The sequence below is a fragment of the Gymnogyps californianus genome, chromosome 3 (assembly GCF_018139145.2).
Source record: "Gymnogyps californianus isolate 813 chromosome 3, ASM1813914v2, whole genome shotgun sequence".
Lineage (NCBI taxonomy): Eukaryota > Metazoa > Chordata > Aves > Accipitriformes > Cathartidae > Gymnogyps > Gymnogyps californianus.
The window spans coordinates 2,436,335-2,462,825 of NC_059473.1; the positions used below are offsets into that span (position 1 = coordinate 2,436,335).

Here is a 26,491-nt window from a genome sequence, read left to right on the forward strand (position 1 = left end):
AGGTTATGGTGGGCTGTGGGCAAAGGGGGGATGGACAAGAAGGGTAACTGAAATAAGTTGAGGGTGTGCAGTCTACTGAAGATTGTAAGTTGGAGCGGTGCTTGGGAAGTATTTGTTGTTCTTTCAAAAACCTGACAAAAAAAAAAATCTTAAAACTGAAAATTATTATTATTTTTGGCCTCAAATTAAGATTTTTCTGGGGTTTAGCCACATTTTTTTCTATGTTCAGGAACAAAAAAGAAAAAAGACACCAAAAAAATACTTTGTTCCTTCAATGAGCCAGTAATAAATAAAAACTAACATTTTAAAAAACAGAAGTTTCCTTGGGAAGAGAGAGCTATTTTTTCTTCCAAAATTACTTTGCCTTAAAATTGTGATCGACTCTGCTCTCAGGCTAAGGATCTGACTTCCCAGCTGTCTTTAAGCAATCAAGTAGAAGTAGCAATTGGGACAGCTTTTCTCTCTTTTTTTTTTTTCCCCTCCCTCCCCCCCCCGCCCTGGTCTTGGCTGGGAAGTTACATGGGTTTGCCTCAGAATAGATGCTGTGCTACCATAATCCTGGCACTTTTCACTGAAAATGAGATTTCAGCAGTGTTTCCTAGAGTAAGTAGAGTACTCCTGAAGCCTGCTTGCAGGGCTGTTGGGATGGTGAAATGCAGCAACCTGCTTTTGTTTGCCTGAGCATGTGATTTTTTTCTTTTTTTTTATACCTTGTGATCTTCACAGACTTCTGGCGAAGCTTAAAAGGTTAGTTTGAGAAGGGAGTGGCTATCATTTGTTTAGAAAATAAATAGAAAAAAGTAGGCCAAATACCAGTGAAGTTCCAGTTTTAAAATATTAAACTAGCACACAACATTGCTGACCTGAAAAGGTCACATGAAGTGGGAGAAAGGATGTATTTAGACTGATTGCCAGGCAGGACGTGGGATCTCTCACTGACTTGGCAGTAGATACTTCAGCTCTATTTGCTATTAGTGCTGTTTTTAATGCTCCTTATTTGCTAAGTTCTTAAGTTTTACAAGACCCATGCTTTATTTTCCAGTATTTACATGGTATTAAGCAAGTGTGTAAATCCATTCAGAGAGTAACCAAGGCCTACACCACCCCCTTTTTTCTGCTTCATCTTTGGTTAGTAGACAGGATGCTCAGAAACCTGGGAAAATGCAAGTTTTGAGGGGTTTTCCTTCGGGGTGTGCTATCAGATAACAAGGTTATTTGTAACATGTTTAAACTTGCTAAATATGGTGGAATAGGGCCCTTTGCTTCCAAATTTGTTGGTGAGAGTGAAGAAAGAAATGACTACTTAAACTACAATAGAGCTGTTATGACTTCTTCAGAAGAAATCATAAGATTTAATGAAAATGTAAGCATCCCTTTGTATGGTCTGACTTTAGGATACTTGGCTAGCATAAAGTAGAAAACCTAATGCAGCAGATAAATAATTGCTGCCACATCATCTAAGCACATCATTATCACTGCTGGATGAGATGAAAGATATTTACAAATGAGAGTCTGCCAGGAGAACACAGTCAGCTCAAGCTTGATCCAGCTCCAGCTGTAATCAATAGGAGCCTTCAACTAAACTAGAGCTTAAAGAACAAACTAACTTCTTTTTGAAACATATTACACTTTGAATTTTGCAAAACTAAAGCTGGAGCTCATCAGAAGTGAGGCGCAGAGGGATTCAGTGCCTAAAAGCTCCTTGTTTTATTTCACACATTGTTTGATGGTCTTCAAAAATTATACTTTCCACTCTGTCAACTCAAGCCCCCATATTTCTTTCTCCCCCTTAAGTCTCCCACTTTTACTTTCCTCCTGTTTTTCTTTCCCTATTCCTCTGGGTTCTGCCCTTCTAATTTTTCAAGGCAGAGAATGTGCCTTTGTGAAGAGCAAAGCGAGTTTATGGCACCCTATTCATTATATTTATGAATCATATCTAACTGACTTTTTCCCATAGCCCAAAGGTGGCTGTTTGCCCAAAGGCACTGCTCTCAGTGCCTGTATTTTCTATTTATAAGGTGTATTTTAGTTTACATCAGAAGCCGAGGGAAAGACTTCTGCTTGATATCACTTCTGCCAAATGAAACCCACAGAGAAGCTGTGGCCAAAGGAACTCTGTACAAAAGTTGTCTGGGCTCTGTAATTTTGTTCACGTGGGTGCATGGTAGTATACATTAGTTGCCAATAAAAACAATCTAAAATAGATACAGCCCTGTGCAAGTCTCGAGACGATCTTAAAATGTACAGAACACAGGTAAGTGAGCACTGGGAGAGAACTATGCTTTGTCAAAACACAGTTTGGTGAGAAAATCAGCTTTTGCAAGATGGTCATGAAAGGACAAGAAGCTCCTCTGACAATCCCTTCTACTCTGTGCAAGCTGATGAAACTCCTGAAAGACTAGTTTACAACCAAATTAAAGAAAATTGTTGTTTTTGAAACTATTTGTGGCTGTGACAAAGTGTGGGCGCTCCCCGGAACATCTTGATGTTAAGTAGGCAGTATAGCCAAGGACATTGAGAAATTAACCATTTCAGTCCTCGAAGGGGTACGCTAGTATTAGCAATTACTCAATGTCAGGCAAGTCTTTTGCCTCTGGGTCACTGGCAGGCATTGAAAAGCACCAGCAGCACGGAGCCTAGTATTCACGTAGAAGGAGATCTGCTGTGGGACAATTGTTAGTACAGATGCCCATCCAAACCAGGCTTTTTGCCTCCAGAGACCTGCAGGAACAAATAGGAGTCGGCTTTGTAGCTAACAGGGAAGGGAAGGAAAAGAACAGGCCCTGACGGATTCACTGGACAAGTTTTTTAATACTTTGTGGCATGGGATGTTTCTCTTGCTTCTGGCTCCAGGAAGAAAGATGAGTGGGAAGCTTTAGGCATCCTTCCTGAAAAGGTATCATTGAGGCCCTTCCTTCTCTTCATCTCTTTTTCAGAAAGTATTTTGCTTGGGTTTCAGTCTATTCCATTCTCTCTTTAAAAGGCACAAGGTCCCAGATTTTGATTTTCTTGCAAATTGAGTATATGAGCTAATTGCCAAGGATATGTAGCCTGTCTGCGTTTCAGCATTTCTGAAGGATGCCCAGAATATTATCAGTACATTGCTCAGCATAACTATTTCGTTCCCTGGTTGTCTTTAGCTCTAAGTAGACAGTCATAGATGTTTGATTAAAATCTAATCTAGCCTTTCCATGACCATTGCAGAGGTTAACTAATGAGCACAAGCCTGCAGGGGAACATAAGGGCCTCATATGCTGTTGAATACAGGCCAATATTGGTTGGTCAAAATAAATTTTGCTCATAAATGCTTGCAAGATGGGAGAAGAGATTTCTCAATTTAGACTTCCATCAAAGCTATTGGAAAAAGCTGTCAATCACACTGAAGGTTTTCATAGATGTCTTGCTGCCTCAAATGCCTTCCAGATGGATTTAATTTCAGTATGATTGATTGTCCACTTGGCTTTGCAGCTGTGCACTTCAGGGGGGAAAGTCCATGCCATGCTCATTCATCTGCTGGATGGCAAAACACAATGACTAGTGGCTCTTTCTTCATGGAAGTGCTATCTTCCAGTAACTGATGAGGCAAGAGTTGAACTGACAGAAGATGAATCTAGGGGAGACTAATTATATCAAAGTAATTAATGCCAAGAGCAAAGAATAGAATTAAAAGGTAAAGCAAGGAGATATGTACCTAAGTATTAGTGAGATGGTCTATTTATAGCGGAGGAAAAGTAAACATCTACAAGCACATTGACTTCTTACCAATAGGATAAGGGGGAGAAGTGCTTAAAATTCTGGAGCTAAAGTGTTTTAAAGTAAGGTTTTTTTGATAATTTTACCAGTCCTATTTATTATTTATGCTACTATGATTTTTGTTAGCTTGAATAACCCAAACCACTGTTCGCAACGTTAAGCCTTCTCTGAGGCTAATCAACTTCAAAGTCATTGTGTAAGCTTAAGAGGTCTAACATAGTACTTGTATTTCTCTGTGCTGTTAGCTTACAGAAGCCCTTGTCATGGATAAGGATTCCACTGTTCTGCTGATATGCAAACTCTGAACTGAAAGACAGGGCCACTTTCAAGCAACCTACAGCCTTAGAGAGGAGAAAGTGGAGGATTTCAAAGAATAGCAAGAACCAGTCTGGTAGGTAATGATATTTGTGCCCTGTAGAGATTTTTAAAACCTTTTGCAAAACACAAGATTTCCAGACAGGGACTACTGAAGAGGAGGGGAAGTTTTTTAACAGACTGTAACTGTATAGGCTTAAGTAGCTTGAAAACTTTTGTATATAGCAGCTAACCAACTCCATTGATTTAGAGGCTGGTTTTAATTAATCAGATGCTACCAATAAATATGCAAAACACTGGTGGAAGACCAATGACAAGATTGGTTTCTAGCAGTTAGTTGAACATCCTCTGTAGCTAGATCTGTATCTAAACTTCTTTAGGATCTAACAGACTATTAGTATGCTTTGGAGATTTCATGGACAGGAAAAAAGATCAATATGAAAGAAATACAATGTCTCAGATAATAACAAGATAGGATCTTCTGAACTGATTTCAAAGTTTCAAAAACACCTCAGAGAAATGAAAACTAAGTCATGAAAGTTCTTGTATCCTATTACTTTCAAAAGGACTGGAAAGTGTTCAATGTGTTTTAGGATCAAGTCCAAATGATTTTTAAGGAGTTCGGTCTCATTTTCAATGAAAGGAAAATAAAAAGGAAGCAAAGCATAGTAGATAAGTAACGGCTGAATACATGTTAAAACCAGAAATCTTTTCAAAGCAAAGAACAATGATCTCTTATCTACAGAATGTTCAGTAAATAGCTTAATTCTGCATATTGACCTAAAACTCTTGGGCTTGATTTATTATTACTCTTATTTGTGCAGTAATTTTTATTTACCCTATAAGGCTTCATACTTATTACATGTACATGTGCTTGCCCGAAACGTCCAGTAGTAGAGAGCAAAACCTCTTGAGCCAGAAAATGAATCTGAGAAGTTCATGGAAAGAACTCTCTGTGAACATACAGCTACGTGTCATTCTGTCCCAAACCGATCATGTCCGCTGCATCATTCTGCTCCTCATAATGAAGAAAATGTATCTGATTTTCAGATCATAACAATTTTGCAATTCAGTTTCTAGAAGGGATAAGATTTTACAGAGAGGATACTGAGGAGATGATTATTTTAGCCAAGCCAGGCATCACTTCCTACAGAAGTGGCATGAAGTATCTAGTTAGTAAAAGTGACAATATTTTTTCATCTGGCACTGTAAACTGTTCACAATCCTATTTAGAGTCACCATAAATCATAAACTGTAAAGTATCTGGTTTCCTAAAGGAGCAGCTTTATTTCATTAACATTTTGAAACTTGCGTTGCGATGTTGCTAATTGTATAGTAATTTATCCAGGATCACAGTGTGAATTGCTGTTTTCAGTCAGTTTTTGGCACTTGTTGCCAGTTTAAGTAAAGAGGAAGAGAGAATAAAGAATTAAATAGGCACAAAAATGACGTGCAGAGTATGTAAAAGGGACAGCACTGCTAGATGTGAGACAAGCTGGGATACTCAGCAGAATTATCTGAAAACTGTCCCAGCAATGTAATGGCAAGCTGAGTAAACAGCACTGTTCCTTCAGATCAAGGCTACTCCCCCGCCTATACTTTCAAGCATTTCCTACCCACCTGTGAATAGGATCGGTCTGTGCTTGGTATTGCAGGCTTGCTCTGGCAAGTTTTTTAGTGGGGATTTTTAAAATAAAAGTTCCTAGCAACAAGGCGAAGGACTAACTCAGGACAGCATTAAGTAATTGTGTAAATTCAGGCATGTGCAAAGATGTCAGTGAAATTGCTGGGATCCAAGCATGTGCTTTAAATGCTGGACCACAACTATATGTGTCTTAATATGACACCTCCAAGTATAAACAGTGATTTTGTTTATTAAACAGTCTTGATATACTTTCAGTACTTTAAGAAGTTTGGTGGGCGCTAGCTATGAATAAATCTTTGCATTTATTCAGAGCTTTGCACATTAAGTATAGCATAGACACTGATCAGTGAAACTTTACATTTTTCCTGGTTTGTGGATACACATTGGGTTTTTTTGGTTTGGTTTTTTTTGGTTTTTTTACAAACTGAAACTGAAAAAGCTGCAGAGATTCACTTGTAGCAAGAGTTGGGTCATGGGAGGCTGGGAATGACATTCAGCTTCTCACTAGCTAGTCTGCTTCCCGTGACAATGTTTTCATTCAAACCCAGGGCTGCCCCAAAATTGTGTTACTTTCCCTTATGGAAAGCACTTCCTCACCTTCACCTTTTGTAAGAAAACAAACCAGTTTTTCCCATAAATACAGCAGAGTTTTATAAAAATTTCAGTTCTGAAAAGTACAGTAAGAAATAGCCTTAGTAGGAGGTAAAACCCAAGAAGGTGTATTTTTTAATCTTGTTGAAGAAAATAGAGAAGGAATGCAAGCCAAATGTTTAAAAGTATGAAGATGGAAGGTTTTCTCAGGTGAGCTTTTTCACTGCATCTGTGCATACAGTGCCTTCCAGAAGAAAATTGTCACTGGTGACTGGCACCCTCTATGTGCTACGGCCAAATGAAATACTAAATAATTCTAAATAGTTTGATAAGTAAAATTGAGGGACCAATGCAAACCAGCTAGAAGTATAATGAAAAATGAAGGAGGGGGAAAAAAAAGACAAGTCTGCATCTTTAGCACATCTCTTTTGTCTGTCTCTATCAACCTAGGGTGAATTAAAAGGAGGGGTTCTGAGTGGATATAAGGAAAAACGTTTTTCACCATTAGGGCAGTCAAGCAGTGGAACACATTGCCCAGAAAGGTTGTGCGTTCCCCATCCACAGTGGTTTTCAAGACCTGACTGGATAAACCTCCCTGGTCTGATGAACCTGGTCTGATCTCAGAGCTGACCCTGCTTTGAGCAGGATGTTGGACTAGAGACCACCTGAGGTCCCTTCTCACCTGAATTATTAGCTGTAAATATACTCAAAGCTATTAACTAGAATGGAGAACTGTACTACCTTTCTTTCCTCTGACTTTTTACAGATAGTGTTCTTCAGGCAGTAGTTGAGTCAAGTGAGGTTTCTGATTAAAACATTTATGGAGGCTGAGTTACAAAACTTTTTTTAATGCAACCTAAGCACCAAACTAAATAAATTCTGGACAGCTGTGAACAGAGAGGAAAAAAAAAAATGTAAGGAAGCCATTTGGTCATCACTAGGCTAAACTGTGAAATTAGTGCTAAGAATAGTTAACAAAGGGACATAAGAATTTAATTTTTCAAATTAAGGACAAATGATAGGAATGGAAAAACCTGCATATTATCATTCCAGTTTTTAAGGGCTGTTGTCTACCCAGCCCATCCCAATTGCATCCCAACGGGACAGTATTGCTGTCTTGAATCTGAATTTGTGTGACAGAGATGGTTCTGTAACTTTATGCCATAAAGCTGGAGTGCGTGCTAGCTGGTGCGCTGCGTGAGCTTCCGCGATGTTCTGCAAAGATGTTCTCGAGTTGATGCAGGCAGATACCACGGCTGTCCCACTTGGAATGTTACGGCCAAATTAAAAAACCATTTTTGTGTCGCCTTTTTGCTATTTTTCATATTTTTAGACACTTAGGATCGTTTTTTCTGGCTGAACCCCCTGAGTGGCCATTCAGTCTGTGAAAATCCCAATTGGTCCCTTTGGTCTCTTTAATATTTTGCTTTCAGCCTACTGATCATAGCTGTCCTAGGAGTGTGACTCCACCCTGAGGACAAGCTGCTGTGAAATGGCTCCTTAGCCCCTGTTTGGTCACAGATGAGGCATGTGTATGGAGCCCCCGGGGCTCCCGCAGCATCTACAAGCCAAAATTTGCTGAGGCCAGTTTTTGGCGAGGTTGGACATGACAGCTACTAAAACAAAGAATCAAATGCAAAGCATGATATAAGCTGCTGCTGCTGCTTTTGTCCCAAATACACTAAACACAGCAATAGTGTTGTGTAAAGTATGTGCTTGTTAAGGTATGCAAGTGCATGCACCACTAAGCCGTTAAGAGCAGGACAGATTTCCTTCTACGCGCATATGTTGTCCAGAAGAATGGAGCCTAAGTAAGGCCCCTGAAAGCTGTGGCAGTACAAAATGATGTCACTGAATTTCAGTATTGGATGCTTTTCCCCACAATAATAAACTGTGATTTCTATGATGAAAATGTTCTGATATTAATACCTGATTTCTTTTTGATATAGAAATGTTTTAAATAGCATTCGACAGCTAACACAGATCAGATTATTTGTGCATCACTTTGTCAGAATTACAGAAACTTTTGTCTGAATTTCCCAATGGTTTTAATTTTCAACAAAACTATACTGCTCTGTGCTCTCTAAAAAGTCTCAGCTTTCTGCAGCTTGTAGGGCAGGGAATGGTTCCATTATGATACTGAACATCTGATGTCCACCAGACCCGATTAATCAAAGCTTTGGGGAATTGGCTTTATGCTCAATCCACAGGTAGCAGTCACCAAATGCAGAAAGATGGAAAATTTAACACACTATGCTTTCTCAAATTGGGCAGCATGAGATACCTCAGAAGGGTACAGATATTGCCAATCTACTTTCCAACAATTAACCTCATCCTGACATTCTTTAATAATTAAAGATTGCCTTAAACATATAAATTAGGTTTGTTATCCCTTTCAAAAGTTGCTCTTTTTTAACTTCTAGTCTCACTGTATAAAATGTCCAGACCTTTGTTTGAGTTCTTAAATTGTTGGTGTCACTTATATCCTATAGCAGTGAGTTCAGGAAGCATTTCCTTTTCTGGGGTCCTCCACCTTTCAGCATCATAAATGGAGTTTTGAATTGTTGTGTTTCAAAGTGGGAAACAGCAGTTGCAAGTCTGCTTTCTCCAACCTCTTCATTATTTCTGTATGGTTTTGCCATACTTATCTCTCTTCTCAGTTGTTAAAGTATCTCCTCATCCCCTAACTGTTGCTTTCTCCTGCTGTGAGCTGCTCCTATTTTGCAATATTCCCCTTGAAATGGGCTGAGCAGTATTGCAAACAGCCGCATTCCTTATGAGCTGTTTGATAGGTAAGAAAATCAAGCAAGTGAACTGTTTCTGCATCATGAACAGCCATTCGCATGGCTCCGGCTTCTCTGCTAGCTGGGGAATCCCCCAGGAAGCTTTCATGAGGGTGGAGAAAGTGGAGACAAGATCAAGACTAGTGCTCTAAAGCTGTGCTTAGGGGAAGAGGCTGAGGGTGTTCGAGGGTGTTGCTGGGTGGATCTCCTTGGCTAGTTTCTGGTTTGGCTTTATTACATGGCTGTGCTTTCAATTTATTTCAAAGGTGCCTGGAGCCTTATAAATCTGCATACATAGTAAGGAAGAGATTCTCTTAACGGTGAATACTGAAATTTAAGTGTAATCATAACAGAGAGAATGTTTTGATTTAAATACATAACAAAACAACCTTTTCATAAAAATATCTTCTAGAAATGGGGAATTTTCCCTTTTATAGGCATATAAAGCCACAGTTTCTGATAGAGGAATAATTTACCTTGGAACACACACACACAAAAAAAGCAGCCCCCTCCCCAAAATCATCATTTTCCACATGCTGAATAATAGATTAAAACTTATGAATATATTTTCTGGATTGCTTAAATAATGGTCAAACAGTGTTTATGATGGGGAAAAATGGGTGCTTTTCTCCTGTACCAACTTTTGCAGTGCACAAACCATATCGGGAGGATGTTTATAACTCTCTTCCAACTCAGGCTCATTTGAGCTGTCATGCTCTCCTGCTTCTGCAAACCCCAGCAGCCCAAGAGGTGCTCAACCAGTACAACGTTGTTGACCTAAGCCTATCATTTTTATCTGCTTGTACAGTGCTTTCTGCACTAGGTAAAAAATACTGGGCCTAGAGGTGTCGGCAATATTTTGGAGTCTTGCAACCATCCTGAACTTCTTTTGTACTCAAGTAACATACAAGGAGTGAGCTGGAAAGAAAATCTGTCTTGATCTTTCAAATTAAGCCAGATAAGATTGAGGAAGATCTAGATGCAGAGTAAATACAAGCAGGGTGACTTCAGATAAGAATGTGTTTTTTCTTTACTCCTGGGAAATAGGAATGACTTTTGGATTCTGCACGCTTTCCTGATTTAGTCTCCAACAACTTCTGGGATGAATAAAGGTAGGGTATCTTCCACAGCCTGTGGGGCAGATCAGTGGGTGCTCCAAAGCATTGCTTACGTCTGATGTGACTATGTACTAACTGCAATGCTCTCTATTGAAACATTACTGCTTTTAACTAGCCCTAAGTGTGACAGGCAATACATTGCTTTATCTTGTTCACCTTTAGCATCTAAAAGCGATGTGGAGAACTTGTTCCTGATGAGAAAGTCCCTTGAGAACAAATGCATCTACTAAGAAAGTGCTTGTACTTAAACAGTACAAGTAAGACCTGGCAATACAGGTGCAAAACAAAATGGTTTCAAAATTGATGTAGAACTCAGTAACTATTTTTTTAAGGTGCTGGACAAATATATCTATTTCTTGAAATGATGCTATCGTTATCAACTTAGATGAACCTTCTCCAAATACTGAACTGTATTTATTGCTTCTAAATGTGTATTTAATTCCATCTCTTTTCTAACACAGCCCAGATACCCAAAATTCTCCACGGAGTAAGTCTAGACAAGAAAGAAAATGCTTTTTCCATCTTTCTGATCAAGATAGTTTTCTAAGCTAGGTCAAGTCAGCTAAAATCACACTTAAATTTCTGCTCGCTTTGCCATGTTTTATTCCTTTCCTCTGTGCAAGTCTGTTATTAAATGTTAGCTTATTGGAAACCTCTTTAAAACCATACAGATAACTGTTACCTGTCAAAAGTCCTTGCATTTTCTAATTCTAACTACTTCTGTTAGAACAGGCAGCTGTTACAGTGTTGATAAGGATTTCTTTTTAAATTGTTCATGCTAAGAGATATGCAGTAATTGATTGTCCATATTACTGTTTTTCTGGCACCACGGTATTTTTTCATCCCATAAGATGTCTCATTTTTTTCTGCTGATTTCTTTAACTCTTGTGAATTTTAATTATTGAAAAAACAAACTTCTAAATCTTCATATAAACACCAGTTTTACACAGCTATCTGACTTACTGAAGTTGTTCTGTTGGTGCAAGTTACAGCTGGTAGTGGAATTTAGGTGTCAATAGTATCAGAGTAGATGAGATGATTATTTACTCGGAGGCCAGCAGAAGGCCAGTTCTCCTTTATAAAGACCGTCGTCTTGAAAGAAAAGATTCATGGGTAGACAGTGACCAATTACTTTGAAAACTCAGGCTGAAGATTTTACTGGTGTTGATGGACAAAACCCAACACATTCCTGAAGCCATTCAGGCTTGAAACTTTAAAATCATCATGCTCTCCGTTGCTTTCACTATCTATTGAGGTTTGATTGTGCACATTATGACCAGTTACCTGTTAACAGAAATCCCACCCATGTAGGCATATGCGTATAAAAATCCTTGAACAAGTTCTGTTTGTACTCAGGAAACTATATAGCACATCTGTTCAGGCACGGACTAAACACGCTCAAGTGCAATGTCAGATTTGCTTATATCATACTGGGTCATGCATTAGACTAGAAGTTTACTTCAGATTAAATTCAGCTTGTAAAAGAAAGCTCAGCCATGTCTTCTCCTTTTCAGAACTGATTTAAATAGGCTTAAATGATGCCTAGATATGTCGACTCAAAGGTATGAATTTTTTTTAGTCAGGAGCTAATAAAGACAGATTCAGAGCTTCCCAAAGTAAACATCTCTTCCCAGGAGATACACCTTCATACACAGAATCCTTTATCATCCTATTCAGAATTTTACTTATTTCTGTGGTTAGCCATCTATGGTCATCACCACTATCCTTGACCAAACAAGTACTATTTTTCCCGCCTACTCAAAACTAGTGTTTTGACAGTAAGAAATGAAAATAAGAAAGCTGTGTAAAAAGAAAAAAAAAAAAACCCCAAACAACAACCAAACAAAAAACCCCAAAACAAACCAAAAAAACCAACCAACAACAACAAAAAACCAAAAACAAAACACAAAACCCAAAACCAAACCAAACAAAAAAAACCACCCAAACAAAAAAAAAACCCCAAACAAAACCCCCCCCCAAAATAACAAATAACCCCCTACCTTCTAACTGCAGAACAGTTATGGGGTATTTTTCAGTTAGGTGAAGTTACTTTAAGGTATTCAGTAATAGCAACAGATAAGGGTCTACTGAATATCTAGTTTTAAAAATGCTTAATTAAGAGATTAGGATACATTATGCCAGAAAAGGTCTAATTTATTTCTGGGCCTCGAACTTTTTCTTAGCACTGTAGCTTACAAAAGTGTGTGTAACATGTTGTTTTCCTAGTAACTTTTTTCAGCTTCAAAGCTACAGGTTTTACCATATAATTATACATAACAAAGATTAGACATTTCTCCACTATACTTACAACAGAACCAACTTTTAACGTGATTTCAGGTCAAAAAATAAAACACAAATGTGAATGAGCATAAAAGGTATTTTATAATAACGACATGTATGCTAAACTACTTCATAGCTCTGTAATTTGCAAATCTCTTGCATTTTTAGTAAAGTTAAAATGTAAATGAAACACGGTACAAGCAGGATTCTTGTGTATTTAATATGTTCTTTCAGGTTAAATTTTGCTGTATATTGAATTATGGCAAATAGCTTTCTCTCCAAAACTACTACTTTCTGGCTGCTATGAAAACAAAACTTAGCAAATTAAGATGAAAACAGATATAATCTCTGAAATTTCATGCTTTTTATCCGTGAACTTTATATGGCTGATTACCTATTCCATATATTCTTGTCACGTACAGAGAGAAGAGATCTTACTAGCCAAGTTCAGATCTTTCAGTCTTGTGGATAGAAGCAATTGAACTTTGACAGGTATGTGGCAAACCTCCATTTGATAAGAACCCTTCAGCTGAAAGGATGCTTAAATCTTGTATGAATTAGTACAGAACATGCATAAATGATGATAGTCCAGAAAAAATAGCTCAAAAAGAATCACAGAGGGAAAATGAGAATAAATATTCTTTAAGGATAATTAAAGGAGACGGCCAAGCCCAGCTTATGTGAAACTTATGAACAAAAAGTAAAAGGTCTTACTCAGTTAACACATACACAGGACAAAGGGGTTGCCACGACAAAGTGCTGTACAAGAATAGCCGACTACACCACAAAATACACAGAATGTTTAAGATGCAACCTGGTAAGGTGAACTCAAAAATTACTCTCTCATTGTGGTTTCCACCAGACCAAAAATAACTTGCTAGCATTGCTATGTTCTCATTGTCCTTGACGACAGGAAAATGGCAAAATAGCAAGCCTAAACAACATACTGAATTTATTCAAGTAATGGTGGAGACTGGTTCGCTTGGCTGTAGTGCAGCAGACAGTCTTCCTTAGTAAAGGATATGCAAAGGAACATAGGCATCACTAGGTGGTACAGTGAAGAATCAAACAGACCACTTCTGTATTTGCTGGAAACTTTGTTTTTCCTGTAGGACTATTTTGGCACACACAGAAAGGCAAAGAGAAACAGTAGCTATCATCTTCCTTTGCCAGGATGAAAAAGAAATGAAGAAAATCACTTGGAAAGAGAATAAAATAAGGAAAATAACAGTTCTGAACTTCAGCTCTTGAACTAGTTTTCCAGCTTGCTAAATAAGTGTCCCATCATTGGAGATGCTAAAGAAATGTCTCGGACCTTTAAAAAGTGTGTGTCTGTAATGCTGAGATCCTTTAGAGATGTTCTAGTATTAGAAAAGGTGACTCAGTAACCCAAACTTCAAAAATGAAAATACAACACAGATAAGAGCATTTCCATTATATAAAGTAATCTGAAGCAGGAATCAGATTTGAAAATGAGAAAAAAGTGTTGGTTGAGAGAAAATTACCTTGAGCAAACAAGTGGAGAAAGGAGGAACACACAACCTTTCTCGGCAGGCTAAAGAACTATAATGCAGTAGTCCAGGATGAACTAACTGCAGATCTGCTCAAAGCAAACACATTGAGAACATCGCTATAATTCTTTCATGGAAGTATGAGAGAATCTAGCCACAAAGTGGCAACGGTATCACTACAAAATTGTCCAAGAAGGGTGCTAAAAGTAGCTGCCAGGATGTTCTCTCACTGCTGCTACTGCTAGGGAAACTTTGTGTCACTGCAATGCTGTAGACCACAATTCACTGACAGCAGGTATTGAAACAGGGAACAAAAGCGAGCCCATGCTCCCACAAATCATGTTCTATGCTATTGAATGCAACAGATGACAGCTACTACTCCTTGTAGGGTTTACTGACTTTTAGGATTCTTGTGTCTGAGTGTTTGCAACAGATACAGGGAATTCCTTGAAGAGATAAATAAATACTCTGTGCCTTTTAATGGGGTGCCAAGTATACTGGGATGCCCAGTCAGGATCACACATAAGCACATTCTTCCCCTTTGCTATCTGGTGTTACTCCTGATTGCATTATGAAAAAGACCTCCAGCTTAGAGAGTGAAATTCTGAAGGAGGACAGATGGCTGGAGGTTTGGACTTTCTTCAGGCCATGTGCCTTCTGAATACATTTACTATGTTTTGTCTGTCAAAACATTAGCCTCCTCAGAGCTACTAAGCAAACAGGCTTTATAATCAACAAATCAAACCCAAAAGTATGGCAGTCGATGTGACTACTGTATAATCCCATTTTTCTTGAATAAGAAGCCCTGAGAACTGCTAATGAGTTTACTTAAACTTGAAGTCTAGTGCTTGCCTGCATAATCACAATTCAAGAAGCTAAGGTAAGTACAACTTTCGGAAGCTTGCCTGAATCTAGGACACTTAGTGTGATTAGCATATGGTATGAATCTTTAGCTGCAATGTACTGAGCATATTCCTGCAGGGGTCAGAATAATGGAAAAGCAGTAAGTAACTAAAGGAAGTAAAGCAGCTGCTAGTATTTATGCTTGTGATGGATGTTCACAGTAAAATGGTCAGACAGAACAGAGAATATCTATCCAAGGTCTTGACATGACACTCACAGCTGTGCAAACAGCACAGATGGGAAGATGATTCAGAGTGGCCAAATCTTGAAAATGCCCAAAAACAGGCCCTCAAAACAAGATGTTTTTTTGTGACCTCCCCTCTGGTCCCTCAAGGCTATTAAAGAGATGCTCCAGAAAGGGCTCTTTGCAGCAAAATGCAGCAGTTTCACAGATTAACAGCTTGAACAATTGGTTCAGGATGGGCTGATGAAAGATGATCTCTGCATGATGTACCCAAATGTACAAGTAATTAATTGGCGTCTATGAACACTCAGTACAAAGAGCTGTGAAAATGTCAGCTTGTATCCTTCTGTGGATTCTCTTAGACCTGCAAAATTCCTACAGCTTTTCCAAGTAATTAGTATTCAAATGGCATGTGTAACCAGGTCAGTCTCTTAGGGTGGCTACTGCTGGCAACAAGTATTCTCTGCTTGTTGAAGTACTGCAGCAAACACATGTACATATGAACTGTGCCTGAGGAAGCATTTTGAACTAATGGCATCCTAAAACAGATAACTAGACTTTATTTTTCCTACCACAGCCTCTCTCCTCACACTATCCTCAAACTAAACAGGTCTTGTATTGTTGCGAGGAACAACTCTGGAACTAAATTTGTCACAACTCAGGCTCTTTTATAGAAGTAGTCCTGAAAGCATATTTTACAGTACTCCTTAAATACAAGAAGTGGGAAAACTTGTGATGGTGCAGTATTTTACAAAATATTTTACAAAAGGCTCTCCAAAACTTTTCTGGGGCCAGCCTAAGAAACTATTATAGGTGTATTAGCAAATACTGTGGACCCATAGGAGCAGATCAGAAGTTGGTGCAGAGGCTCCCATGTCCCAGTACATGCATTTCTGAGGGTCTCTGGGCTTGCTCTAGTCTGGTCCTGGAGCCTGAACGCTTGTTAGCGGTTGTGGCATATTAGTGGCACTCCTGCAGTGCATTTCAGGTTTAGTTTCTTCTGAATGGAGTCTGGTTTGCATGTTCCAAGACCGCTCAGTGAGGCAAATCAAAGCGTGTTAAGTGGAGCTCATTAGGAGGTGCATTTCAGAAGTGCAGTCTGCACCCCAGCCAAAATGTCAATGAAGAGCACCTTGCCAGAGGTGCACCCAGACTCTCCAACCTGAACCAGTTCTGCAAAGGGCCAGGCTGAGTGCACCTGCACTTACTTCATTTTTATGTGCTAGTTGCACATCCCTTACATATATATAAAAAATATAAAGTGATCTTTGTATGGAAAACAAAACATCATGAACTGCTCCCCCTTGTCCCTCCCTCCTAAAAAAAAAAAAAACAAAAACAAAAACAAAAAAAACCCAGGAATTGAGAGATGCAAAATCTAGGCTTATTTGACTTATTTACACTAAGTTAACTTCTTGAGGTAAAAGCCTAGATTGAGTATGGTAAGTTACTTTGAAAACAAACAAAAAACTTAACAAAAAAACCCCTAACCCCTACCAATGAAGAGATCCCTAAAATGATTTTGCAGGGGAAAAATAACCACAGCACAGAAAACAAGTTCACTCCTTTCCTCCTCCTACAGAGAAGGAAAAAAGCAACCAATGTCCACCAAGTCTAGGCAGAACTATCTGGAAAAACATGTCTCTCTTCCATATAAGAAAGTATTGATATCTTTTATTACAATCTGTCTCCTCTCTGTATTTTACAGTCACAGTAGCACAAAGGGTTATAAAGAAAATGGAGAAATATAGGAAGCTAATCTAGCTGAGGAGCAAAAAAGTTTGCTTACTTTATTGCTTGTATTGCCAGCATGACAGGAAGGCAAGAAGAAAAAAAGTGCTTTTCTCTTCTCAAGTTTACAGGTTATTTGGGACCTTTGCTTGGTCTTTTTTTCATTCAAGTGTCACTAACATTCTAGGAAAAGCTAGTGGTTTCTTGCAGACTAGATTTGACAAAATTGAATTAATTGGGTGATTTTTATTTTGACTTCAATAGGAGCAGACTCAGATAACAGAGAGCCTAACAACACAGTGGAAATACAATTCAGTCTTGTATGCAGGCAACAGAGTGCAGCTATTTATGTTTTTTATCAGGCAAAAAGCATCTGTGAATATTAGCTAACTTAGTAATTTGCTTAAAAATATTTCTTACTCTGTTTTTTGCTTTTCCCAATTTGAGTGATACTCTCATAATGACAGGTCAGAACATCTGAGTGGCTTCCTGAAAGTGCTGGCAGGTGCCACGTGCGGGAATCTACCTTAGTGACCAATTCAGCAGCCCTTTGAGTTACAGGCAAATTTAGAAGTGATAGTGAAGTGTGAACTGACTATACAGAGATAGGGGATTAGTTAAGGTCATAAACTCAATTTAAGATACAGTTAAAGTGTTTTAGGTTGAAGCACAAAACTCAGTGCTCTGTACATATTCTACATAAGAGATCTTCCTCCGGAATAATCTCCCCTCATCTTTTTATCAGTTTTGGGAGTTCCTGGCACTTACTGCTCATGTACAGTATCTTAAGAATTTCCCAGGAAGCTTTTGCTACCCACACTTCTAACATCAACACAATTATACAAGAACATGTTTCTGATCACTAGTTATAAAAACGATGTATATCATAGGAAACTGCAGTCATTTCCATGGAGTTGTCTTCTGGAAGGCAGTGTGCTTTGCTATCAACCTGCCATCTGTGCTACGTGGTCTCTAATAAATAACAGCATGCATTGCAGACAGAAAACTCTCAACACTGATAAATATTGTAGTTGTCACTTGTTTTCTTCAGGTCAGAAGTTAAGAAGGTATTAAGTATCTTTTGTAACTCAGGCATATAGCTATGTTTTGGTAGATTAAGAAGTGTAGAGAATCATGTTTGTCTCAATGTTTCTCATTCCTGTCGATAGAAACAGGATCTGGCCACACTGCATCATGCTTTACCCAACGACGAAGCTCAGCACTGAAGCCTCTTAAAGTCCAACAGAGCTAGTGTCATTTATGCCTGTTTATTCCAAGCACAGAAAGCAACATGAGTGTGTTTGGCCTATCGTACCCTCACTATTCAATGTTTAAAAAGGGAGTGGACATTTGTATTAAAACAGAAGGCCCCTCATACTCTAGTATGATGTCAGTAATACAGCTCCTCAGAGCATGTTATTGTTTTAAACAGAGGTCTCCACACTTTCACATTGGTTATAAAATACTTAGTGCTGCTGGACTGGAAGGAAAATGTCATACATCTGCAAACAATTAGAAGGAGCTGGACTTCATATTTGATTTACTAAACAATAAAACAAGCTTAAGTGTGACTATATGTGTAAGTTACACTCCCTAGGAGCCTCAAGCAGTTGTTATAGCAAAGTCTTTTAACCATAATTAAATAAATCCACAGTGGGACCATTGCTGATCAAGATTATCTTTTAAAAGATATTTTCAGCAGTGAAAAGCATGAAGATCATGAAGTTGAATGCATGCTTTAAATGCTCCAAAAGTCTTTTATCCTTTCTTTCAAGCACACTGTCCACTACCCTTTTTCCAGCTGGAATTCATTCAGTACAATATATTTCAGCTTTTAAACACTAATATTTTCATGCTTTCTGCATTTAAATTGAAATTTTGGCATGAGGAAATTAGTAGCAAAACTCTGATTCAGTCAAGCCTAAGGTTTCACCATAGTTTGTGTGTCAGCTAGCTTAAAAAGTTCTGGTACTATAACAACAGTTAGTTGTTGTTATAAATTAACCAAAGATTTGTGAAATGAATATAAATATTTAGTTGCAAGTTTCAGGAAGCCAGAGCATGGAGTAAAATAATAGTAATGTATCACCACCAATCTTCTCAACAAAACAAAAACATCAACCAGTGGTCAGTCTCTAAGTTAACCCTAACTCACAACCTTTATTTGGAATATAAGGTATTGGTGCTACACGCTGTTAAACTTTCTTATGCTATCCCCGATTTATACAGCTAAAGCCATTGTAGCAAAAGTGATGTTCATGTTTGGAAATTTTCTAGCATTACTTGCATTTTTTAATCAAACGAAAATGTTGTTACATGCTAAAGTTGAAGCAGTTTATTGCAATTCACCAGCAAAGATGAGTGCCAGCCACAGTAACGCAGCACCACCTGAAGGAGGGAGTGCCGGATCCAACACAGGAGCCCAGTAGTCTGTTCCTAGTTCTGCTGATACTTTGCTAAGGTAAACTAAGGAAAAAAATCATTTGCCATCCTTGGCATTGATTTTTCCCTTGATAACCCTAAGTGAATGCTCAGGGTTAAAGGGGATCATGGTACTGACCTCCTGCGGTAGGTTCTTTACTTGACATTCTTGAATTAGAGTGACAGAAATGTTGAACATTAGCAGATAAGCCAGAAATGCAACTCTGAGCCTTTGCCTACAAAAATAACTTATCCAGCCTCTATGATGATTACTATGCTTCAGAATGACAGGGAATTTACTTACTAGTGATAAATAATGTTCTGTATACATGAATACCAGGGAAAAAGGAACTACCACTGTATATTACAGCTTGCCCTGATTATAGTTGCTCAAGTACTATTTTATATCATTATACTGTTATGAGCCACAAAGTGGAAAAGATGAACCACGGGGTCAAGTTTTGCCCTCCGTTTGCACGGGTATCCCACTAACGTGCTTGAAAACCAAGTTTGTGAACAAGGACTAGAATATATTTTTATGAAAGAAAACAAAACAGTGGATGAAACATTGTTACTTCAGCAAATATAAGAGTAAACTATTTATATAAAATAGTAAATGAAACAGTCTTAGTTTACACTAGTGCTTGTGAGTCTGGTTCCTGAATGCATACAATTAACATTGCTAATACCCTGAGAATTTTGGCACTGTGCGGTGTATGTACACTCAGATGAAAGCTCTTTATTGCCATAGTTTCAAAGACTGACTAGACTATGACTGGAAGTAAGCTGGCAGGGTCTGCGTAGAACTACTTCCATAGAGATCAGAAGAGCACAAGCTGTTGATGTTTGGTTCCTCCTACTTGAGAAATATTCCTCATACATGATAAAAACACTGTATTCTTCTGCATTACAAACTGGTCTAAGCAAAAGTCCATCTGGTGGTTATTTTTTATTCCATTCAGGATTCATTTACTGAAAAATACATAGTTTTGCAAATCTTTAGAAATTGTCTATAATATGACTTGCTGTGTTGCCTACTTTTTTCAAAGCACTACCTCTCCTGGACATACTTAATACAATACAAAACGTTGACTAAAGTTGCTTACTTGCATTAAGGGTTTTTTTTTAAGACCTACAGACAACAGAATTAATTCTACTCATTAGCCTGAAATAGATGGAACAGACTGTAAGGCTGCAACAAACTGCAAGTTCTGTTACCTTGAACAATAACAACATGCATGTATTTTATGTATCCTACAGGTGTACATGTCCAGTTTAATGGTGCAACAACATATTCTAGTAAATGCAAGAGGTATAGGCTGTCATTTTGCAGGCATTAGATTTGTTATCACATGCACTCCAATGACACTGAAAGTAAAACATTACGGCAGCTTGCTTACCTTGGCACACGTTGTGATCACTTTGCTCATACCCAGCTGCACACTGAATTTGATGAGTTGGGTTTGGAGGGGCACGGTGAGGATCAGCTGGTGTCCGTCGAATGACATTGTTTCGACCACTAGTGGATTCAGCTGCTGCTTCTTCTCGCTCATTTACAATAATTTGCGCTGTTCTAGGTAGACAGAGGTATCCTCCATAGTGGTTAACACATTTCATCCCACCTTTACATGCATCTGGGACTATTTCACATTCATCAATATCTGTGGTTAGCAACAACACAAGTCATGCTTTTAACAGTCGAACCTTCTGCAACAGCCATTAATACAAATAACAGAATGAGACATGCAAGCACACCTCCTTGTCCAAAACAGGGGTCTGTAATGATAATACTTAAAGAATACCAATGGAGAGTCTGTCTTTGAAAATTATTTACTGTACCTTTGCACCGTTGCCTAATAGGATCCCATTCATAGCCATCTGTGCATTGCTATAGAGGAAAAAAAAATTAAAAGTTAGGCTACTCAGGATTCTTTATTTTGGAAAAATAATCAAGCATATTTCAATGAACTCGAAGTTTGACACCAAGGGAAACGCAATTTTTGTATGCCTCAGTAAGCTAGAAAAATGGCTGCTGGTACAGTATTGCTGTGCAGGAACAACAAGTATATACAGAGAAAGCCTCTATCTCGGGAAGTTCCTAAGATATCATTTGTTCTGAGTAGGCAGGTTTTATTGGGGCTGGGGAACAAAGTGAGAAAAGCATCACTTTCTCCTTGCCTCGTTCCTATATACTGTTTTAAAGCATCTGTCATTGGCTGAATCATGGAATAGATGAACCTTTGGATTGACCCAGCTGACTGGTATGAAAATCTTCTTATGAAAAAGAAGCAAGTTTTTCTGAATTTTGATCTTGTTCACTGCCTTCCAACAGCTGAACATCTTTCATTCCTGGGGCCGGTTTGCCAGAGGGACTACTGGGCCTCTATGCCCCTGTACTTCATCCTCTCTCCCCTTAGCACTCTAGCAAAGGGGAAGGATCCCATGACAGCTGGAAATTCATTCACGTGCTTTTTAATCACATGACTCCAGGAACTGCAGTCTAGGAAGAACAATTTATATTGTGAGACATACAATAAACGGTTAGAGTTTATAACAGTGGGACTACTTATATAAATAAGATTTTGCAAAATTCAAACAGGACTATACTCAGCAACTATTCATATCAAAGCAGACTAGTAAGTTCAGGAAGAATTTTAGATATTCTGCCCTGCAGTTAGGTAGGCATCTTCATTATTCCTCTGCCCAAAAACATTAAATTGTCTAGAGGGCAGTAATTTTAATCACAAGTGACAGTTACAGAAACTGATTAGCAAAGTATCACAATGCTACTAACTACAGCAGACACATTTAAAATACCAATGAGTCAACTGAGCTGTACTATGTAAGTGCATATGCATCCTATGCTGCTTAGGATATTTCTTTTTTTCTATAGGGCCATTAAAGTATTGAGTCAGCTAATGTAATTAGTCACTATCAAGCAAGCTAAATCTCGTTGCAACTCCTCTGCTGCAGAGGAACTATACAAGTGACAAATTTGACCTTCTGATGCCAAGATCCACTTGTTCTATGTACTATCCTCAAGTTATTTTGAGGGACTTGTTACTAATGGACACTGACTCAGCATTAGGATTGAAAATATTTTCTTCGTTTGCAGGTGACACCAGCGATCTGCCAAATGTAGCAGCGAGTTGTAACTTTGGAGGCTTTTTCTTCCAAAGGGGTAAGTGGACAGCAAATTGTATTACAATTCTCAATCTCTAAAGGAATGACTACATGCTGAGTTGACAACACCAAAGTTACTGTAGCTATGAAAACGCAAACCCAAAGGAAAACAGCTAATTCATGCATTTACTGAATCACCCAATTCCTGTTAATGCACAACAGAAGTACTGTCTATTTAACTGTAAGGAGCCAAGTCTGTCTATTACTGCAGCTGAAGGGACTTTTGCAATAGAAAAGGATTTGGCCCTAAATGAATACAATGTATGCATGAGAAACAGTAGCATCCTAAGAGTAAAATTTCCAAAAGCTAAGTTTTTTTGTTAAGTAGTTTTACATGATTAGAGTCTAAAGATCATTGAAGCGCCTAAATGCTAAATGGAGTTTTTTGAAAATGGAGTATAGGAACCCAAGTCGTATATGCATGCTAGAAATTTTCCATTGGTATAAACACAACTATGTAGGCTTATCAGAAAATGCTACTTAATTAAAAAAAAAAAACAACCCACCATGTAATAAATGCAGAAAAGGAAGGGGGTGTGATCCCTATGTTAGTCTGGGTTTTCAAAAGGTACTTAGATCTTCAGTTTCCACTTATATATAGGGACTTAAAAATCAGAGAAGCCTCTAAATAAAAGTACTCCCAACCTTCAAAAATCCATTGCTTCTAAAGCCCAGTGTTAAAGTATTTTATGACTGACTTCCTGATGCTCACTTGAGGCTTCTGTGAGCCCCATCTTCTACAGTAAGGTTCAACTGTGCAATATTCACTTGCTTGAGCCATCCCACTGACTTCAGTGGGATTACTTGTATAAGACACAATCTCAGTCTTTGGCTGTGGTTCTCTAACTTTTTGCATGTGTGCAGAATTTTCTGCTTGTGTGGCATTGCGCTAATGTCTGTACACATATTCAGAGGTCCACCCATATGAAGCAAGTTGCAGGGATTACAACTGTAATCAGATGTGAAAATGCGGGTTTTTCCCCAGCCCAAGCCGATGTAATTGCCACTCCTTCTATGACATGCATTATGCAAGCCAAAGACTGAACACAAGCAGATTAAAAAAAAAAAAAAAGCCTTACAAAAAGGCCTTTAAGTCTCTTACACTATCACTTGGTTATAAGCAGAACCTGTTTCCAGTATTCTTGTACCATTTTATCAAGCCATGCAAAACCATTGCTCAAAACCAGCTCAGAAACTAACAGTCTTATGATCACTCCAGGACTCAGATGCTTCATTAAGAGCACTAAATTTTGAAGTACTTACATTTTGTTAAAAACAGCTTGAAATCTCCAAAAGAAAACACAAAAGAATGTTTGACCTAATTATCTGTCAAATTCCATATATTTCAAATGAAGGTCCTAGGGACCCTGTCTTTATGAAAACGGATTAAAAAAATATTAAAACTTCATAATTTTGTTCAGTTCATCAAGCTCGGTACATAGATAAGCTTTTCAGAACAGGCAGTTGTAGCCTGTTTTGCTCAATCTTGTCAACTTCAACTTTAAAACACTGATTCAGAACAGGAACAGCTTATTTTATGGTTAACATTCGAACTCAAAGAACTTTGTATTGCATGCTATACATTGGCAAGAAATTTGGTTTTTCTTAAGGGTCATTTAGAAAAGAATCTCTGCAAAGCAGTAATTATCTCGAACTCTATTAAACCTTACCGTGTATGTTATGGTTTCCTCAGTTTCCTGCGAATGTACTGTAATAAGAATGAGACCAGCCAAGAACATAGCTGTCAACATCGTGAACCTTGAAAGAAAGAAAAAACAAATAAAGCGGGAATATTTTTAGCGTCCTCCTTTGCTGGAGGATGCAGTCACCACCTCCGGGACCGGGTCCTGCCCCGGCTGCGAGCGCAGGGCGCCCGCCCAGACCCTACCTGGGTGAAGCGGCCGGGACGCTGCCCCTTTTCTCCTGCAAGAAGAGGGTGAGGTTTGGCTGTGCTTCCAGTCCGGTGTATTTTATCCAGCTGAGGCGAGGAGAATAATAATAAGTAAATGGAGTTTAAAATAACATAGCACTTAATGCCATACTGAACTAGAAGCGGGGCACTCCGGCGCGGCGCTGGGCAAGGAGCAGGCAGCGTGAGTGCCCTGCCATCGCACGTTTTGGGGTGGCAAAGCGATTTTTCGGTAAAAGCCCACCGTCCGCAAGGAGGACGGGGGGGGGGGAAGACCCGGGAGGGACGCGCCGCAGGACCCACCTCCCCGCGGGGAGAAGACACCGCCGGGCCGAGGTGCGCCGCGGCACCAGCGGCTCCCGCCGGGCACCTGCTGGGCTCGGCCCGGGGCCGCGCTGCCCTGCCCCGCAAACCCGACCCGGGGAGCGGCCCCCCGCCCCGAGAGGCAGCGGGGCACGCAGCCGCCCCTCACTGCCCGCTCCTACCTGCGGCGGGGCCGGTGCGGGCGGCGGCAGTTGCTGCTCCCGGCGGCGCGTTACCGCGGCGGCTCGGCTCCGTCCGTCCGCTGGCTCCGCTGCGGTGCCGGCGCCCGCTCGCTCTCCTTCCCCCCCCTGCCCCGGCGGGCCTTCAGCTAAATAGAAACGGTCCCGGCTCCTACCGGAGCCCCCGGACGCCCCCTACCGACCCCGCGGCGGCCGGAGCCCTTCGGCGGGGCGGGGCACGGCCCTCCGCCGCTCCCCGCGCCCGCCCGCCGCCGGCCGGGGCGCCCCGAGGCGGGGCAGGTGTGGGGCCCCGCCGCCATGTTGGGTCTGTGAGGGGAGGGGACGGCGCGGGCCCCCAGGCGGCGTCCTGAGGGGAGCCGTGACCAAAGCCACCAGAGGCGTGTGGCGGGGAAGGGAGGTGGGTCTCTCCCGCCATCCCTGCCCGGGAAAGCTGTGAGGGGAGGGCTGCCGAACCCCGCAAGAGCCGCTCCCTCACACCGGGCACGGCTGCGGTGTGTTGCCGCACGCAGGTGGGTGCCCCAGCGAGGGCGGCCGGCACTGTCGCAGTTGTTATCTCCGTGAAAGTGGAGGGCAGCCATCATTTTGGGGACTGTTGTGGGTCACGCACGTCAGGCTTCGTGTCTTGGCAACTAACGAAGGAGCCCCATGAGACAGGTGGGAAGGAGGGAAACGATGCAGCACTTGTTGATTTGCCTTCTGTAGATTATAGTAGGCCTGTAGTAACCCTACTGTATATAGTGTAGCATATGGTATGGTTGCCCTGTTGTATGAAGCTGGGCTGTGATCACAGGAGCACTGAGGTGTGGTGGCTGTCTTGCTCTGTGACAAATGAGCTTCACCATCTTCTTACCTGAGCTTTTGATGAACTGGCTCACGCTGGATGCTGCTGGGCTTGCTCCTTGGAGCATGTTTTTGAAAGCTCATGTATAAATACATATCTTTTTAAATTTAAGCTGAATTGTGACTTTGCCGGCAATAGTATGGAGAATTTATCTGGCTAGGCAAGCTATTTGAAATTTAAAATAGCAAGACTGATGTGTTTTCCCGCCCATTCTGAACGCGGTAAATAAAAACCGCGAGGAGTCCTTCATAGGGGAATGTCTCTTCCTTTAGACACCATGTAAGTTCAGTAATTATTACTTTTAAGAGTTTCTTCTATATATGAAATGCCATTATTTCCCTACCCAGTGGGAAAGTTACTGGATGGAAGAGAGGATGAGGAGGTGTTACAGAAATTTAGCAGGTCTTGTAGGTGGCACAGTTATGGTGAGGAGCAGTGTGCCAGGGAACTCTTTCTACAGAGGGATAAACTGAATCTTTATTTAGGTCCCCAATTTTGCTTGTGGGGGCACTGTGCCATAGTACTGCAGCTCTACTCTATTCCTCTAGTTGAATACGAGGTCTTTAATTTAAAAAAAAGTTTTTACCTCCTTAACATTGACCATGAAGGGCCTGGAGAACTTGAGATCTGAAAAAATGTCATACTAGGTTGCAGACCTCTGGCACTGCTGGCCTAGAGAACAGGTTTCCAATATAATCCCTTAAATTCTTAACATTATATTTGATCTTATATAAAACATCACTTCTTTTTTGGATGACTATACAGTGCACATTAATTTTGGCTCTGAACCAAATTGCTTCTTTTCTCACCTGTTTTAGAA

At 39.9% G+C, this 26,491-nt stretch overlaps 1 protein-coding gene and 1 long non-coding RNA gene across 3 annotated transcripts in view; one reads left to right on the forward strand and one right to left on the reverse strand.

Moving 5' to 3' along the window:
- Positions 1 to 24,881, reverse strand: part of EFEMP1 (EGF containing fibulin extracellular matrix protein 1) — a 50,297-nt gene extending 25,416 nt beyond the window's left edge. Inside the window, exons 1-5 of one of the 2 annotated variants that reach the window (XM_050893580.1) lie at positions 24,813 to 24,881; positions 24,307 to 24,396; positions 24,089 to 24,176; positions 21,075 to 21,123; positions 20,636 to 20,896 (exon numbers count right to left, since the gene is read on the reverse strand). In XM_050893580.1, coding sequence (XP_050749537.1) covers positions 20,636 to 20,896; positions 21,075 to 21,123; positions 24,089 to 24,169 — 391 coding nt within the window. In that variant the 5' untranslated portion in view covers positions 24,170 to 24,176; positions 24,307 to 24,396; positions 24,813 to 24,881. Of the gene's footprint in view, positions 1 to 20,635; positions 20,897 to 21,074; positions 21,124 to 24,088; positions 24,177 to 24,306; positions 24,425 to 24,812 lie in introns of those variants that run through there. The other variant, XM_050893581.1, reaches the window with a different exon arrangement.
- Positions 12,913 to 24,305, forward strand: LOC127014294 (uncharacterized). The gene is made up of 3 exons (XR_007766171.1): positions 12,913 to 12,977; positions 22,351 to 22,416; positions 24,112 to 24,305. It is a non-coding gene; the product is annotated as an uncharacterized LOC127014294 (long non-coding RNA).
- Positions 24,882 to 26,491: the final 1,610 nt, after the last annotated feature.